We start from the raw sequence: 18,185 nt of genomic DNA on the forward strand, positions 1-18,185 counted from the left end.
TGCCTCCATTGACACTGAATCATGTTTCTCCTCAAGAATGAAAACAATCTTGTTACAATAAGGAATTAGTATTTAGTATGTCACCCACACCCGGAATTACAAATGAGGATTTCAAGGATATGACAGGGTAAACACAAGGGAATAATTAGCTAGTGGTGACATTTCAGACACTAATTGGGAAGATATTCTGCCTACTATTGAAGTTTAATAACCATTGGGTGGTGAGGCCAAAATGTCGCCAGAGAAGAATAATTGACTAGTTGTCAAAAGGCCAAAAAAGGTCAACTTTTCTTCAACAAATTCTGCACAGTCTGAAGTTTGACTTCAAGCTTTCAAAATAAGTAAACTTGGTTTGGTCAGCATCCTGAATATGGATACATTTCTTGAGGATAGATTCTTACTAAGCAAGCTCACAAGAGATCAATACATAGAGATCAAAATTAGTAATTAACAAATTTATGTTGCATAAAACTGCTACATAGATAAGAATACTTGCATTAGAAAACCAATGTATTCTATATCTAAAGACAGATCTCAGCTCTGGTTAAGAAAGGTTTATTGAGCAAAAATACTGTACTAGATATAAGTGAGTAAATGTCAATCCCAGCTCTTGATATCTTACTGACTAGGCTAAAAGAGTAGAAAAGAAAGCATGTGATAAACCTTGGGCAAATGGGTGGATAGGAGTGGAAAGATGGTTAATGGAACATGTAGGAAGACAAGGAGGTGAGAGAGCATAACCACTTGAAGAAATAAATATAATTCAGCCATAGTTAAGCATAAAATACTGAAGGAGAAATGGTAAGAGATAAAGAGGGGAAATGAGCAAGATCCCAATCAAGAAAGGTCATACAAACCTTGTGAAGCAGTTGACCTATTTCTTAAGAGCAATGGGGAGCCACTGCCAGATTTTAAGCAGTTAACTGTTAGATTTTTATTTTGAAATACCAGTTTGACAATTAAGTAGAGAATAGATTGAAGCAAAAGGTAACAGGATAAGGCTTAGGAAGCCCTGCTGTAATTTAGGTGAGAAGTAATGATGCTAGAAGTCAGAAGCATACCTGGAAGGAAGAAATGGATTGTTGTGATATTTAGGAATTAAAGTTAATAAGACTTAGCAATAAATATTATGTGTGGGGTAAGGAAGAACAGAGAGTCTAAAAAGATACACCTTATTTTGAGCCTGGACATAGGAAGAAGTAGCAATTTGAGGGCAAAGAAAATGCATTTGTTGGTGCATTTTTTGATTTTAATTGTCTTTCCAACAGTCAAGAAAGCCAACAAATAGGTATTTTGAAATAGAGGGCTGGGGCTCAGGAGATAGATCTGAGATGAAGGTTTAGATTTGTGCATCATTATAGAAGCCACCAAAAGGGATAACATCACCCAGAAAGAATGGGTCAGTAATGAGAGGGATGGCCTGGAAGTGAGGAACACTAGAACTTAAATTACAAGCAGAAGAAAAGGGAGCCTGAGAAAAAAAAAAGTTCAAAAAAAAAAAAAAAAAGAGAGAGATGGTAGGACAGATAGAAGCAAAACTGGGAGAACTTAGTATCATAAAAGCAAATGAAAGAGTTTTTCACTAAAAATGGAACAGCTATGTAAAGTTCAAGAAAAGGGGTGCCTGGGTGTCTCAAACGCTTAAGCAGCTGCCTTCGGCTCAGGTCATGATCTCAGGGTCCTGGGATCAAGCCCCACATAGGGTTCCCTGCTCAGTGGCGAGTCTGCTTCTCCCTCTCTCTCTGTGATCTCTCTCACTCTCTCTCAAATAAATAAATAAAAATCTTTAAAAAAATAAAGGTCAAGAAAACCCCATTGGATTTGGGGGAAAAAAAAGACATTTGAAAAGAAAAAGTTGTTAGAAATGATGGTAAGAACATTTTTGGAGGACAATTAGTGGCAGAAACCTGAGTGCCGTAGATCATAAAGTGAGTTGAAATTGAAGAAGTGGAACCAGTATGAATGTTGGCAACTCTTTCTGTAAGTTTTGTCAAGGAGGGGGAAAATAACACAGGATCTGAAAGGGACATTAGTGACAAGGTATTATTCATGTGTGAGTATATTTTACGTGGGTTGACTCCTCTGTTTGCTAGTTGTTAATGGAGAGACTTCTTTACACTGGTGAGAAAGAAAGGAAGAAGGTAAAGGTACTAAAGTATAGATTGAGATATTCCACAAGGTGCCTGAGGAGGAAGGAATAGAATCTAGGTCATAGATGAAGGGATCACCATTGGGTGCTGTGTTAGTTAGCTCAGGCTTCCATAACAAAGTACCACACACTGGGTGATTTAAACAGCAGAAATACAGTGTCTCCCATTTTTGGAATCTGAAAGTCTGAAATCAAGGTGTCCACTAGGTTGGTTCCTTCTGATAGCTGCGACGGAAAAATTTATTCCAGGCCTCTCTCCTTGACTTATAAAAAACCATCTTCTGCCTGTGTCTCTTCACATTATCTTTCCTACATGAATGTCTGTATCTAAATTTCCCCTTTTTATAAAGACACCAGTCATATTGGATTAGGGGTCCATCCCCCCACCACAGGGGTCCCACCTGTGAATAGGAGCAATAAATAAATATAAGATATGAAGAAATATTATACTTTGTCTTATTTTTCAGAGTGGTTGTGTGATTAGTTTTTTCCTCTCTGAGCCAGTTCAACAAACAATTGAAGAATCATCGCTCATGGACCTAGGCAAGTACTTTCATCAGTATTATTACGTACAATTTTTGAGTTTCAACATAACTGTGCAAAAAATATCACAACTATATTTTTTTCAACTTTCAAATTAAAATCTTTTTAAAGAATAAACTTTAAGGGTCTTTTCTATTTCCAAAGCTTTTTAACCCCTTAGAAAATGTTCAAGTTAAATCAAACTGACATATGTTTGTCCAATTAGAATAACTACATGATGTCACACTATTAACTCATTTCTATTAATTGTGCATTGAGGTGGAATTGCATTTCAGAGACAGAGTTCCTGTTTTCCCCCTGCAGGTAAGTCTTCTAGTTTACTCAACAGCTTAGGAAGCAACAAAAATAAATATTAGGCAATAACAATGATTATGAATTATCTCGCAGTTTCACTCTTATCTCTTAAAGCTCAGTAATTACTCTACCTCCCTCATGAAATCTTCTTTTTATTACCTGGATCCCAAACTAGCCCAGCACAATTATCCACCCTATTCTCTGCCAAATGTGTGTTAATTCTAATTACTTTTCTAACATTTCTCCTAGATTGGCAGGAACTCTCTTTGAATGTCCCATCAAATTTAAGCATTCATAATAAAATTCCATTGCCAATAGCTATCCAATACTGAGACCGGTTTTTATCTCACACAAGATTTGCAAGCCTGTAATTTGCTAGACCTCACCCCACTTTCCTTTGCAATTCCCAGTTTTTATTTTATCCATATCTCCTTCTGATTCTCTGCCTTTAAGTTTAGGCCCATTTGCTTATCACTTCTGCTTGTATCTGACACTGTAGTTACCTACCCTTAGGTACATAATTCTATACAACCAGATCAAGTTGAATAGTGTAATTGCTTAAATTGTATATTTATGTGTGTGTCTGCCTGCTTCTTCTGTTAAACTGAAGTAACTTTAAACTGAGAACTCACTTCCCCACTATGCATTTCTTTGTACTCACAGCTCCAAATTAACGTATGAGGATTGTACCTCTCTCATTCCCCTATATTTTACTCATTTGGCATCACTCTCTAAGACACTTTGTGTATATAGCTAAACCATAAACATAAGTAAATAAGGTCATTTCTTACAATTTGTAGCATGTATCTAGAGAAGAATGATATCCACAAAAAATATTTCCTTTTTATTGTCATAGTACACAAATATCTAACAAATACCTTCTTTTTAAAAATACTGTTAGCTGGGGATATTTTTTACCATTAATATTTATAAACTTGAATTAACCAGATTAAAAAAAAACATAAGGTTGCTGATTTCTAGAGTTGTCAGACATTTTAAAAAGTAATAGGTTGACCTCTATTCTGTCATCAATGTCCTTAAAGAAAATTGATTCTCTATGTATCAAAAAATTAAACTGTGGATCACTATCAATTTTTTAGTTTTGCTGATAGTATTATTTCTCTGTAAGGTGTTTGAAATTCATAAGAACACAAAAAGTTAGGATTATTATTGTAAAAAATAAAATGTTTGAATTTTTTTCTCATTCACTTATTTCTTACTACATCATTCAATATTCAAGACTTGTTTTGGCAGAATGATGATGGACAAAAGACTTGATTCTCAATATTTGGTTGCATATGAAATATAGCCTATTGTTTTAAAACAATAAAACACATCTTCTAAGCAGAATACGCAAATAATTACAAGAAACAAGGATTAGCAGAAAGTTGGTCCTCCTTGTATTCTTTAAATTATTTTCTTTTCCATACTTCCAAATTCTTCATACTTTTGTCATGTTCATAAACAAAAAAGAACAATATTTATTTTAAGCACTATTCTTCTTAGTTAGTTGAAACTTTCTGCTTATGTTGTTAAATGATTAGAGGACAAAATTATTTAAATGTATTAAAATGTTGGTTGACAGTGGATGACCTTAAGAAAAAAATCTCAAGACTTTACCATATTTACTACTTCTACTAACAAGTTTGAGTAGATTCTGGATAACTATGTATCTAAGCACATGACTTGTAAGGATCATATTAGTAATAATTTGTAATCCTGGATCTGAGAGATATTAATATTCCTTTGCCTTTACTCACCAACTAAACGTGCCTTGGTAGGACAATATAAGAATTTGTCTTTTTAAAGTGCCAAGCCAATCATCACTCTTCTGTACTTCACACTTTTCCTTGGCTTCTCATTGCCCTTAGGTAGGGCCAATGTCATGGGCTTATGACCGGTACAGTCACACTAGGCATAGTGCTTAGAAAGGTCCTGCATTTGGTTTAATACTCAGCTGTCACTGTCTTGAAATTCTTAATAATTTTTGTAAAAGGAACCCCACATTTTCATTTTGCATTTTCATATCACTGAGCCTCAGAAATTATGTAGCTACCCCTGCCCTTAGGATAAAGACCAAAATCTTCATGATGGCATCCCAGCAGAATCTAGCATCCCCCAATTTCCCTTTCCAGCCTTAATATCAGGCCCTTCTCTATCTTGATTCTTGTGTTTTCCCAGCTCTTCAACTAAGACAAGCCCCTCAGTGCCTAACAGATGCACCTTTCTCTGCCTGGACCACTTGACCCTATTTTACCTTCTCCGTTGTTTTGTTTTGTTTTGTTTTGTTTTGTTTTGTTTTGTCTGCATCCTTCAGATCTCATCTTATTTGTCTTTGCTATATACTCTTAAAATGTTTTTCTTCAAAATTATCGCAATGATGTTTATGGCTTGTGTGTTTCTTTGTAGACTAGAAATCCATGAAGACATAATCCATGTCCGTAATCATGCTACTACTCTCACAATTACCACTTCCTGTGGTGGTGCCCTGGCACAAGGAATTCACTGCCTCCCCGCCACTAGAATTTTCTTGAAGTATCACCTGGAAAAAAATCTTCTACATGTTATCACATTAAATATTATGGAATCAACCACACACAACCAAAGCACTACCCAGAAAGTTGCCGGATTTTATCTTGTATATTCTTTAACTCTCTACTGACATGATCCTCTATACTCCCTCCAAATTAATATAGGTCCCATGCTGAATCGTACCTCCACAAAAATATAAAATTATCCATCTTCCACCAGTACACAACACTGACATGCAGAAGATAGATTTTTGTCAAGGTATAGAGACAATAACATAGGTAATGGAGTAGAAAATAATCAAAGACAACAGTTGTCAGGGTTAAGAGGCTGAATTAATGAGCGTGTTTAGATGTCATTGATAATTACAAATGGTTACAAACAGGAGCTTTTAATCATTACCTCACATCACTACCTCCAATTGGAGATGCTAATTTAAAAGGGAACCTAAAGCCACAGTCTCCGTGACAGGGTCTCTCTGGTTAATGTTAGAGCTACTTGTTCTAGCAGAGCCCAGATCAATTATCTATAGGTTGAATTATGGTACCAGGTTTTCAATGTAAATTTTAATGATATGGAAGGACAGAAGGGGAGGGCTAGGACTACTTAGAAATAACTACTTATATTAAATTGTTTCTGAAAGTTGAAAGCCTTAAAATATTATGCATTTTACTATATTATATCATACAATATCATGTTTCCAGTTAGAAAATTATTTTAGACTTTTACTTGTGGCTGATGGGGACAAGAAAAGATGAAAAGAAGATGAGAGAAGAGTTATTCTAATTACTTCATTTCTAATAGCTGGGTATCAAAGATATCACTAAAATCTAACAAATCAGGCAATAAAAAAGTCAACATATATAATATTAGTGTTAGAGAAACACTAAGATCACAACATTGAATATAATTGGGTGGTAGATGAAAGAAGAGTGCAAAAGATTATGCACACTAATTTTATCTCTGTTTCTATTAGGAAACAAAATTGTCAAAAAAATAAAAGTCTAAGAATATTAAATAAAAATAACCACTAGAACAAAAGTAAAAGCTTTTCTAATTACCACAAGTACATAAAAATAAAAACAAATTCCTTAGCCAAAGACTTTCTCTAAAAATCATAAAAACAAAAATGTATATCTTTAATAACATAAAACAGTAAGAAGAAAGAGAATATGAATCTATTATATCAATAAGTATAAATGGACTTAATTCATCCATAAAGAAAAAAAATTGCCAATTGGAGCAACAGTATAAATCATAACTCTATGCTTTATGTAAAAATACACCTAAGACAAAATAAGATTTAAAAAATGAAAATTAAACTCCAAGCATAGGTATATTAGGCAAGAAGCATTGAATTAAACAAGAATGCAACTTTAAACTATAATAAGTACAATTCTCAATAAAGCTTTGAGCACTTACATGTAAATAATGGTTATATATATATATATATATATATATATATATATATATATATCAGTTATATGACAGCAACATATATAAAGCAGAAGTTATGGAACATTCAAGGAAAAATACACAACAGACTGGTAATAGGATATTCTAATTTACTTTTTTTGATTTATGAAAGACTGAGTGAAAAAAATAACTAGATACATAGAAAACTAAATAGTAAAATTTAAAAAAGGCAAAATTTATTAATTTATATCAAACATTTTATCCTGAACATCATGAAAATAGATTATATATTAGGCCACAAAGAAAATTTCAATTAATCCTAAAAAGTAGAAATAGTACAAACACATTTTCTAATCATGAAAAAGTAAAGTGAGAAATTAATTTTAAAAATTCAGAAAGCTAAAAGATACTTGTTTGGAGATTTAAAAACATAAGCTCTCTTGAGCAACTCTTGGGCCGAAAGGACTTAAAAAACAAAATTGCAAAATTTCTAAAGAATAGCTGTACATCTCAAAAACCATAGGAGAGAGATAAAGCAATGCTCAGTAACTGGAATACTTGGAATAAGACCTTAAAACAAACCAAAGGAATAAAAAAAAAAAGAAATGGATGAAGATGCAAGGAGAAATTAATGAGTTAGAACACAGAAAACAGAATAAATAAATCTGGAAGCTAAAAGTAAAATAAAGAAGCCAGTAGATAATCAAAAGAATGGGGACAAATACAAATATATAAAATACAAAAGGAGAATCAAGAAGTAACTGTAGAAATAGATGAAACTGAAGAATAGTAAGAGACTACTTTGTTCAAGTTTACAAAGCTAAATTTGTAAATCTGTCTGAAATAGTGTTTCAGGGAAACACAATTTACTCGCCCTAGAAAAGATCAAGTTTGATAGAAAAGAAAATGCTTCAAAAAGCAACATTTAGAACAGTACAAAGTTCAGATGATTTCCAGAGGGATTCTACAAAACCCTTAAAAAGTAGATATTCTGCTGTTATTTAAGCAATTCCAGAGCAAAGTAAAGAAATTTTCCATATTATTTTTATGAAGCTCATAAGGTATTTATGCCAGTATCTTCAAGGATACAAGAACAGCAAAAAAGGAATCACAACCTAATCTCACTTCTGCATATCAGTGGAAAATTCTAAGTAAAATATTTGCCAAAATAGTCCATCAACACACTAAAGAAATATAATTCACCAGGACCAGAAATGTAAGAATCGTTCAATATTGGTAATATACAGTATAATATACAGTATACATGTTATCATCTTAAAAGATTTAAGGAGTTTAAGAAACAAGGTAGAGGATCATAGGGAAAGAAAGGAAAAAATGAAACAAGATGAAACCAGAGAGGGAGACAGACCATAGGAGACTCTTAATCTTAGGAAACAAACTGAGGGTTGCTGAAGGGGAAATGGGTGAGGGGATGGGGTAACCAGGTGATGGACACTGGGGAGGGTATGTGTTGTAATGAGCACTGGGTATTATATAATACTGATGAATCACAGACCCGTACCCCTGAAACAAATAATACATTATATGTTAATTAATTTAATTTAAATTTTAAAATAAATAAATAAATAAATAAATAAAAAGATTTAAGGAGAAAATCATATGGTTGTCTCTATAGACTCTGAAAAGGCATTTGATAAATTTCAATAAAATTTATTGACAAAGCACTCAAATAAAAATAAATAGTTAAAGCTTTAACATGAGAAAATGAATCTACCTTGGCTATCCAAAGCCCACATCAGGCATGACAGGGAAACAGTGGAAAAGCATTTCCACTGAAGTATAAAATAAGACACTATGCGCCTGATCATCACAATAACCAATAGATGGCTCACGCTTTCACCTCCTTCACATCTTTGCTCAAAATTTACCTTCAAGGAGAGGTAGCCTGATCATCCCATCTAAAATTGCAAACTGACATTTATTCTGCTAGTCCACAGTGCGTTCATCATGTTCTGGATTTTTTTTTCTTATCATTTATCATATTCAGCTTATCATAAACTTATTTATTATGTGTTTTACTTTTTTGTATCTCCCCACTACTATAGAAATGCCAAGAGAGGAATTTTGTCTAATGTTCCAAGGGCCTAGAGCAGTGCCTTGTCCATAAAATGTCAATAAATATTTTTGAAATGACTGTATGAAATAAAAAGAAAATTAGAAACAAACTTTGGCAAAAAGAATACAAAACAAACAATGTCTACCAGTAATATGATCCCATACCTAGAAAAATAATAATCAACTAAGAACCTATAACAAATGATGAAGACCCATTAAAGGTATCAGGTACCACATTGACATATAGCTATCTATTGCATATAAGAATACGCAGTAGAATATAAATGAAAGAATAAAGGTAGAAGAAAGATAGAAGAAAGATCCCATTTGCAGTAGCAGGGGGAAAATATACCTAGGAATAAATGGAACAGGAAAAGATCAAATGAAGAAAACTTTTAAACATTACTCAGGAATTTCAAAAATGCCTTGAACAAATTAAAAGACATAGCATGCTCTCATATAGGAAGATTCTACATCATAAAGATGTCAGATATTTCTGATTTAATTTTAAATATATTTTTTCTTTTTTTAATTTTATTTTATTATGTTATGTTAGTCACCATACAGTACATCATTAGTTTTTGATGTAGTGTTCCATGATTCATTGTTTAATATAATACCCAGTGCTCCATTCAATACGTGCCCTCTTCAATACCCATCACCAGGCTAATCAATCCCACGCCCCCCTCCCCTCTAGAACCCTCAGTTTGTTTCTTAGAGTCCATAGTCTCTCATGGTTCGTCTCCCCTCCAATTTCACCCCCTTCATTTTTCCCTTCCTACTATCTTTTTTTTTTTTTTAACATGTAATGTATTATTTGTTTCAGAGGTACAGGTCTGTGATTCATCAGTCTTACACAGTTCACAGCGCTCGCCATAGCACATACCCTCCTCAATGTCTATCACCCTGCCACCTCCCACCCCCCACCACTCCAGCAACCCTCAGTTTGTTTCCTGAGATTAAGAATTCCTCATATCAGTGAGATCATATGATACATGTCTTTCTCTGATTGTCTTATTTTGCTTAGCATAATACCCTCTAGTTCCATCCACATCATTGCAAATGGCAAGATTTCAGTTTTTTTGATGGCTGCATAATATTCCATATTGTGTGTGTGTGTGTGTGTGTGTGTGTGTGTGTGTGTGTGTGTGTATACCACATCTTCTTTATCCATTTGTCTGTCAATGGACATCTTGGCTCTTTCCATAGTTTGGTTATTGTGGACATTGCTGCTATAAACATTGAGGTGCTCGTACCCCTTCGGATCCCTACATTTGTATCTTTGGGGTAAATACCCAGTAGTGCAATTGCTGGGTCATATGGTAGCTCTATTTTCTTTTCTTTTTTTTTTTTTTTAATTTTTTTTTATTGTTATGTTAATCCCCATACATTACATCATTAGTTTTAGATATAGTGTTCCATGATTCATTGTTTGTGCATAACACCCAGTGCTCCATGCAGAACGTGCCCTCCTCAATACCCATCACCAGGCTAACCCATCCTCCCACCCCCCTCCCCTCTAGAACCCTCAGTTTGTTTTTCAGAGTCCATTGTCTCTCATGGTTCTTCTCCCCCTCCGATTTCCCCCCCTTCATTCTTCCCCTCCTGCTACATTCTTCTTCTTCTTTTTTTCTTTCTTAACATATATTGCATTATTTGTTTCAGAGGTACAGATCTGAGATTCAACAGTCTTGCACAATTCACAGCGCTTACCAGAGCACATACCCTCCCCAGTGTCCATCACCAGTCACCCCATCCCTCCCACCCCACCCCCCACTCCAGCAACCCTCAGTTTGTTTCCTGAGATTAAGAATTCCTCATATCAGTGAGGTCATATGATACATGTCTTTCTCTGTTTGACTTATTTCGCTCAGCATAATACCCTCCAGTTCCATCCACGTCGTTGCAAATGGCAAGATCTCATTCCTTTTGATGGCTGCATAATATTCCATTGTATATATATACCACACCTTCTTTATCCATTCATCTGTTGATGGACATCTTGGCTCTTTCCACAGTTTGGCTACTGTGGACATTGCTGCTATAAACATCGGGGTGCACGTACCCTTTCGGGTCCCTACATTTGTATCTTTGGGGTAAATACCCAGTAGTGCAATTGCTGGATCGTATGGTAGCTCTATTTTCAACTTTTTGAGGAACCTCCATACTGTTTTCCAGAGTGGTTGCACCAGCTTGCATTCCCACCAACAGTGTAGGAGGGTTCTCCTTTCTCTGCATCCTCACCAACATCTGTCATTTCCCAACTTGTTAATTTTAGCCATTCTGACTGGTGTGAGGTGGTATCTCATTGAGGTTTTGATTTGGATTTCCCTGATGCCGAGCGATGTTGAGCACTTTTTCATGTGTGTCTTGACCATTTGGATGTCTTCTTTTCTAATTTTGAATATATTTTTAAAAATATTAATGGATTTATTTTTAACTAGATTAGTTAATTCTACAGTTCATAAACAAAAATAAATAAAGGCCAGAAAAATTTAACAAAAGCATAGAGGTAAGACTAGCCCTATCATATATAAAACTCATTACAAAGCCTCACTAATTGAAACATGTGGTGTTGGCCCAAAAAGGATGAATAAATAGAACATAATAGAATGTCCATAAATAGAGTCAAATACATTCAGGGATTTAATATGTGGTCAGACCACTAAGAAAAAATTCAATAAATAGTGTTGAGATAGCATATTTCACACCATGTGCCAGGATAAATACCAAATGGATGAAAGACTTTTAATGTAAATAACAAAGTCATATATATGACAAAGAAAACATAGAAAAAAACCCTTTATAATCTGAGGATGAGCTAGTATAGTTATGACTACAAACCCAGAAGCCATGATAATTTTGCAGGATATAAAAAACTACAGCAAAGTTTTAAAAAATTCAAAGATAAATGACAAAATGGATGAAATATTTACAATTTTTCACAAACAGTTGGTTATCTAATATATAACCATCTCCTAAAAATTGATAAGAAAGAGACCAATGACCAAATAGAATATTGTATAAAGAATTTGAAATGACAATATGCACAAAAAAAAAAAAAATACAAAGGCTCTTAAACAAAAGAAAGGATCCTCAAACTCACTCATAATAAAAATTCAAATCAAAATTACACTGGTATTATTTTTAACTCATCAGATTGGCAAAAATTCAAAAATTTAATTAGTAAACTTGGTTACAAATCAGCAGACACTCATACACTGCTGGTGATAATGCAAATTGGTATAACCTCCATGGAAGGTGATTTGGCAGCATTTATCAAAATTACAAATGCTAATACCCTTCGACCAGCAATTCTGCTACTGGAAATTTATCCTATAATATCTGTACACAGGTACAAAATGACATGCATACAAAGCTGTTTGTTGCAGCATGGTTTGTAACAGCTGGAAAACTTTGGAAACAACACACATGCCCATCAATGGGGAACTAATTAAATAAATTATGGCATTTCACATAATGGAATAATATGCAAATATATTTTAAAAAATAAAGAAGCTTTGTATGATTATAAAAATTTCTCCAAGATCTTTGTGCTAGTAAATGTGCTATTCCTTTTGTGGAAAAGCAGGGAGGGGGCAGTAAAAGTACTTATTCATATTTGCTTATATGGAGAAACTGGAAGGATGTGTGTCCCTCTGGAGGGATATATGGGAAGCTAATGAAATAATGGTAGGGGAACTCGGTGGATAGGTGTTAGGAATGGGAGGAAGATGTTTTACTGTATACTTTTAAAATAAATTTTTATTTTTTAGTTATATGAATATATTATCATCTGTAAAAAGATTTTGAAATGCTGCTTTTTTAACATTAATGGACACATTGTGCATAATAAGTGCTGTATTAGCTGTTATAGTGTCATGCATTCAAACATTTCGACACAATCATGCTAGGATGGATAATATTTTAAGAGCTCTTAAGGTTATTATAAATGGTTGGATTAAGCATAATCAGATTCTCCAGACTAACTTGAATCAGAAAACCAAAATATTCTAGCCATCTTCTTGTCCATATGAAACTATTCTCAAAATTCTTCTTCTCTGGGTTCTTCATTTAACTCTTTCCCTTAGATTATTGCCCCTTCTTTGCCCTTTTACAGCATGATGTTTAAGAACATAGACTTTAGAGATCATTTAACCCTGCATGGTTTATTGTCTGCATGACCTTTGACCAAATGCCTTTGTTTCCTCATGTGTAAAACAGAAGTAACACAAACTTTATAGACTTGCTTTGAGTATTGAGTTAGTTCATGTACATAAAGCTCTTAGCCCAATGTTTGGCATACAGTAAGAGTTCTAGAAATACTAAGTACCTCTACTATTACCACATTGACTATTAAAACTTCCTGGTGGCCTGAATTTTCACTGAATTCTGAACTCTGCCGTGATTGACGGATACTGATTACTAATCTTGCACTAGAGTTTCAGAGTGGAATATCACTTCAGTCAGTTCAAGTAACAGTTATATGGTTATTATTTAGACAATCATAAATTTATGCTAATTTCTCACCTTCAAATTAAAACTCCTCTGATTAAACACATTGAGTTTCTATGTAGTAATCTTTTCATTCTTTAATTCAAAAATAATGCTCATTGTGCATCAAAAAGTCATCAGCATTTTTAACATGCTCATACCAAAAATCCAATTATATATTTTTTTACTATAAATGCAATTTACCTCAGCACTACACTCAGAATTATCTCATAGTATCTCTAACTCACAATGTCTCTCAGTCATTGTAAACAAATAAAAATATTTTAAGGTAGAATATTTTTATTATTTTTATGTGATTACCATTTCAATTGTAAGAAACAATGCCAATTTTAATTATTTCAATGTCATAATCCACGTTAACAATAGCATTAATTAATATTACCTACATACAATGTGTAAACTACTTTTACAAACATGTAAAAATCTTTGGAAAAGGAAACATACCAGTAAGGCTTAATTATCAAAGTTTAAAGAGGATTAGAGAGCTGAGACTGACTTTCAGAAAACAATTGTGGACCACAATGAGCCCACAGTAGAACATTGCCAAATTTCTTGTTACAAATAAACTTCTCTCTAACTTCCCTCAGAGAATATACAACCAGAGTAACCAGTGGAAATATCAGAAAAACTACAAATTATGCTTAATTTGGGGGCTATAAACCAGAAATTTTTAATTAAAAAACCAAAGCCTTCATTTTAATGATGGAACGATATAACTTGAAAAAAATAAGACTACTTTTGTTATTAAATAAATGTTTGGTGTGACATTATGGAGCAGGCACTGATTTATATATCCCTTGGGGATATAGGAAAAAAGTAAGCCTTGAGGGAGATTATAATCCACTAAGCAAATTGAGGCATGTTAAAATAATAATTATGATACAAATATTAAGTAATAAGGGCTGTGCTAAGGGAGTTCAAAGGGAGGTGACAACAGAAGCTATTTTGCATTTTAATTAGGCATTTTAGAAAGATAAAAGTTCAATAGCCAAAAATGGTGGAAGAGGTCATTTCAAATAAAGAGAATAATATGAGCAATGACTGGAAGGAAATAGCAGAGCATGTTTGTAGAATTGAACATACAGACTACAGCATGGAATAGTAACAACGGGAAATTAAAAAACAGATTCAATAAGAAGCAACAATGTAAGTCTGAGAAATTCAGATTTTTTTTCATAAGCACTGGAAAGCTATGAACAGTACTTTTATCAAAAGAGTAATTTTAGAGAAGTAGGAAGAATATACTGGTTAATTGTGTACAAATAGATTTGGGCTTTAGGAGAGGGGAAGAGAATGTTCTAGTAGTTCAGACAAAAGATTCTTAAGAGTCTGAACTAGGAGCTATGGAAATAGGAAGAGATGAATGCAAATATATGGAGAAAACTATTACTAATTGCAAACATTTATTGAGAGATTACATTGTGAAAACTTTTTAATTTCTCAGTTGATCGTCTCAACTATCCTGAAGTAGGTAACTATTATCTCCATTTTAAGGAAGTCAATTAACTTAGTCATAAGTTAATTATACACACATAACACAGTCTTAAGTATAGTTCTGGGACCTGAACCCCAGGCTCACCGACTTTTAAAGCCAACACTTTATCTCTCTAATACTTAAGCTTATTGTAGTGAATGTTGAGAAAACTGAAGCCAAAAATGGCACTAGGTTTTCAAGCTTAAATAATTGGGAAAATAATCAATCAAAACAAACACAAAATCAATCAAAAACACAAAATATGAGGAGGAAGTTTTGGTTCAGGATGATTAGACACAAATCCCATCTTTAAACAACTCAGTTTTCCTAAAGAGTATTATGTTTTCTGCGTGATCTGAAGAATGTTTCTTTTGCACATTATTCATTGGTTCCATTTTAGTCTTTAAATGTTTAATTTATCCCGTGATGAACCACTTCCAATTTAACCCACTGAAATTCTATCACTTTATCAGGTGAGAAGTTTCCTGACAAGACACCGAAGGTGCAGTTAGTGATATCACATGAGGGTGCGAAGCTGACCATCCTGGTGAAACACATGAAAAACATTGTAAGTTTATTATTTCTAATAAGAAACATGTAAACCTACATTTAGAAATCACTTTCCTCCTTCTGGCAATTAATGTCAACATGAGTGAGAGGAATGGGGCCAGCCACCAAGTTTAAGTGAGGAACAGTGGGCAATGTTCTGCCTCAGTATGATGGTGATCCCTGGGGTAAAGACTATAAAATATTTTACAGGCAATGTCCTAGGATGAAAATTAGGCTTTATTCATAATGAAGTGTCAGGCCAAATCTAGTGAAAAAGGTTTGAAAATGCAGGAATAGGTAGAGTATTAAGATCCAGAGGGAAAAAAGCTAGGTCCCAAGAATTTAATCTACCTCATCCTGCTGAGCTTAGTGGAAGGTTAACTCATCTCTTTAAATAATGTCAGCACTTTCTCTGTAAAGCCAGTAACTCTTAAGCTTTCCCCCCAGATGCCCACTGAGTATGTTGAGTTTCTACCACCAGAACAGTTACCATGTTCTGATGCAATTACTCAAGATATATCTTTCCCCTCAAAAAATAATAATTTTTTTTTGAGAACAGGAACCCCATCTTTGAATCCCAGAACCTAGGACAGCAATGGTAGTTAGCCTCTAAAGAAAACTAAAAGCTGTTCCATGATAGCCCATTCCTCTCTAAAGACGGGTCCAGGCAGAGGCCTGGAGAGCAATTGGAACATTGTCATTAAGAGAGGGAGGTTTTTGCGTCACCCTGTAATTGATTAATGGTCCCAGTCTGTGTGCAGTATACAGAAAGGGGTAACTCTAAGCCTAGCTCCTTCTCCAGGTTTCCCTTAATCTGCTCAAAATAGGTTCTCCATGTGGTTAAACTCCCTAGGAGATCGCTCGATATAGAAAAACTCAGTAGCACTATTTGCTCCATCCCTTATGCAAATAAGTCTCTCACGACATGCTTGGAAAGACTTAAAAGAGCAAACTCTTTTCATTGTGACGTGTATCTGGAACGTACTGGAATTTAATAAATACCTGTTCAATGAACAAATAGTTGGCATAATTTGCAGGAGATACATCCTTTACAAACTTAGTACTAGCTAGATATCCAAGGATGCTTGTTTGTAAATCTGTGGTGTTCATAATCCTGAATTTTGGTAAGAGCTGGGCAAATATTAGTAGATGTGTTTTTGTAGACATTTTACTCATTAAAATAATTATTTTCAATTGCTTTTGATAAGATAATCATCTTAAATGAAAATAGGAGTTGTTTAAGAAATTCTCAGTCTGGGAAATGAAGATTCAATTAGATATTATTTATGGCTATCAGCGTGTTCATAGACTTTAAGCATCTACATTAATATTTGTGATAAGGTAATAGAATGTTAAGAAATGGTGTTAATCAATTTGACAGAACTTACATTTGTATATGATATATGATTATTAATTGAAAATAGTCCTCTTGGAAATATTTATTCCAGTCATGTCATTGCTCAAAACGGTTTTAGAACACGCTTGTTGACGTTGCTTTTAGATCTGGCACATAAACCACACAGGAAACTTGGTGATATTACTCAATAGTCACGCCTAATATTTGATCAAAAGCGGTATTAACCAAATTGGTCACCCATTTTATTCACCAGATAAAATCCCCAAATTACTTTTGACAGTTTTCAAAAATGCATTTTATAGTGAGATGAAGTTGCACTAACAATAAGAATATTCAAAACAAATGTGATGCAGGCATGAAGGGAGGGGAGAGAATGAGTAAGAGCAAAAATTTAAGATTTAGGTCAAGTGATGGGTAAGTGGCAAATGACCAGGTGAATCCTACCAAAAGTAAAAGAAACACCTACGGCCCCTAGAGCCTATACATTGCCAATGTCCTCTGAAGGAAAGTTATTAATAATGAAGTGATACTTCTTGCAGTCTGACTTCTCAGTCTCTTCTCCCCGGTCTCTTAGCATTGCCCTAGAATTCATTCCTACATGTCTTCTCTTTTCTATTTCCAGCCCTGTGGCTTTAAATATCACTTACATGTCTTTCTCTTCTATATTTATAACTCCAGCTTGGAATTTTCCCTAAAATCCAAAGGCGTATGTATAACTGATTACTCAACAACTCTAGTAGAAATTGAACAGGCATCACAAACTTAAGATACACCAAATCAAACTTCTGATTATTGCCCCCTAAACCTGCTTCTTTTACAATCTTTCTCATGTCAGGAAATAGCACCTTCATCCTACTATTTGCTCAAGTTAAAGTCCTTAGAGTCGTTTTGACATCTCTCACAAACCAAAACCAATTTATCAGCAAGTTCTGTTGGCTCAGCTTTCACAATAAATCCAGAATGCCACCACTTTGCACCTTCACTGCTACCACAACTACCATAAATTGGTCAAGCCACCATCATCCCCCACCTGAATCACTGCTGTAATCCCTTAACAGGTCTCCCTGCTTCTGCCTGTATTTCCTTCTAATCTCTTCCTAACCTAGGAACCAGAATATTCCTTTGAGCATAAAAGTCAGATCTTGTCATTCTTCTCTCATATCCTTCTGTGGGTGAGGCTTCACATCACTTACAGTTAAAGCCATAGTACTTATTAATCGATGAGGTCCTACCAATCTGGCCTCTGTGACCTTTCTGACCTCATCTCCACAGACTCCCTCAGT

General features: G+C 34.2%; 1 protein-coding gene across 2 annotated transcripts in view; it reads left to right on the forward strand.

Moving 5' to 3' along the window:
* The window catches only part of PIK3C2G (phosphatidylinositol-4-phosphate 3-kinase catalytic subunit type 2 gamma), a 340,658-nt gene that overhangs the window by 288,799 nt on the left and 33,674 nt on the right, over window positions 1-18,185 (forward strand). For both annotated transcript variants that reach the window (XM_032391756.1, XM_032391757.1), the window contains 2 exons: window positions 2,617-2,692; window positions 15,470-15,564. In XM_032391756.1, the coding sequence (XP_032247647.1) occupies window positions 2,617-2,692; window positions 15,470-15,564 (171 nt within the window). The remainder of the gene's footprint in view (window positions 1-2,616; window positions 2,693-15,469; window positions 15,565-18,185) is intronic.

Source organism: Phoca vitulina, unplaced genomic scaffold (assembly GCF_004348235.1).
Source record: "Phoca vitulina isolate PV1807 unplaced genomic scaffold, GSC_HSeal_1.0 scaffold64, whole genome shotgun sequence".
Classification (NCBI taxonomy): domain Eukaryota; kingdom Metazoa; phylum Chordata; class Mammalia; order Carnivora; family Phocidae; genus Phoca; species Phoca vitulina.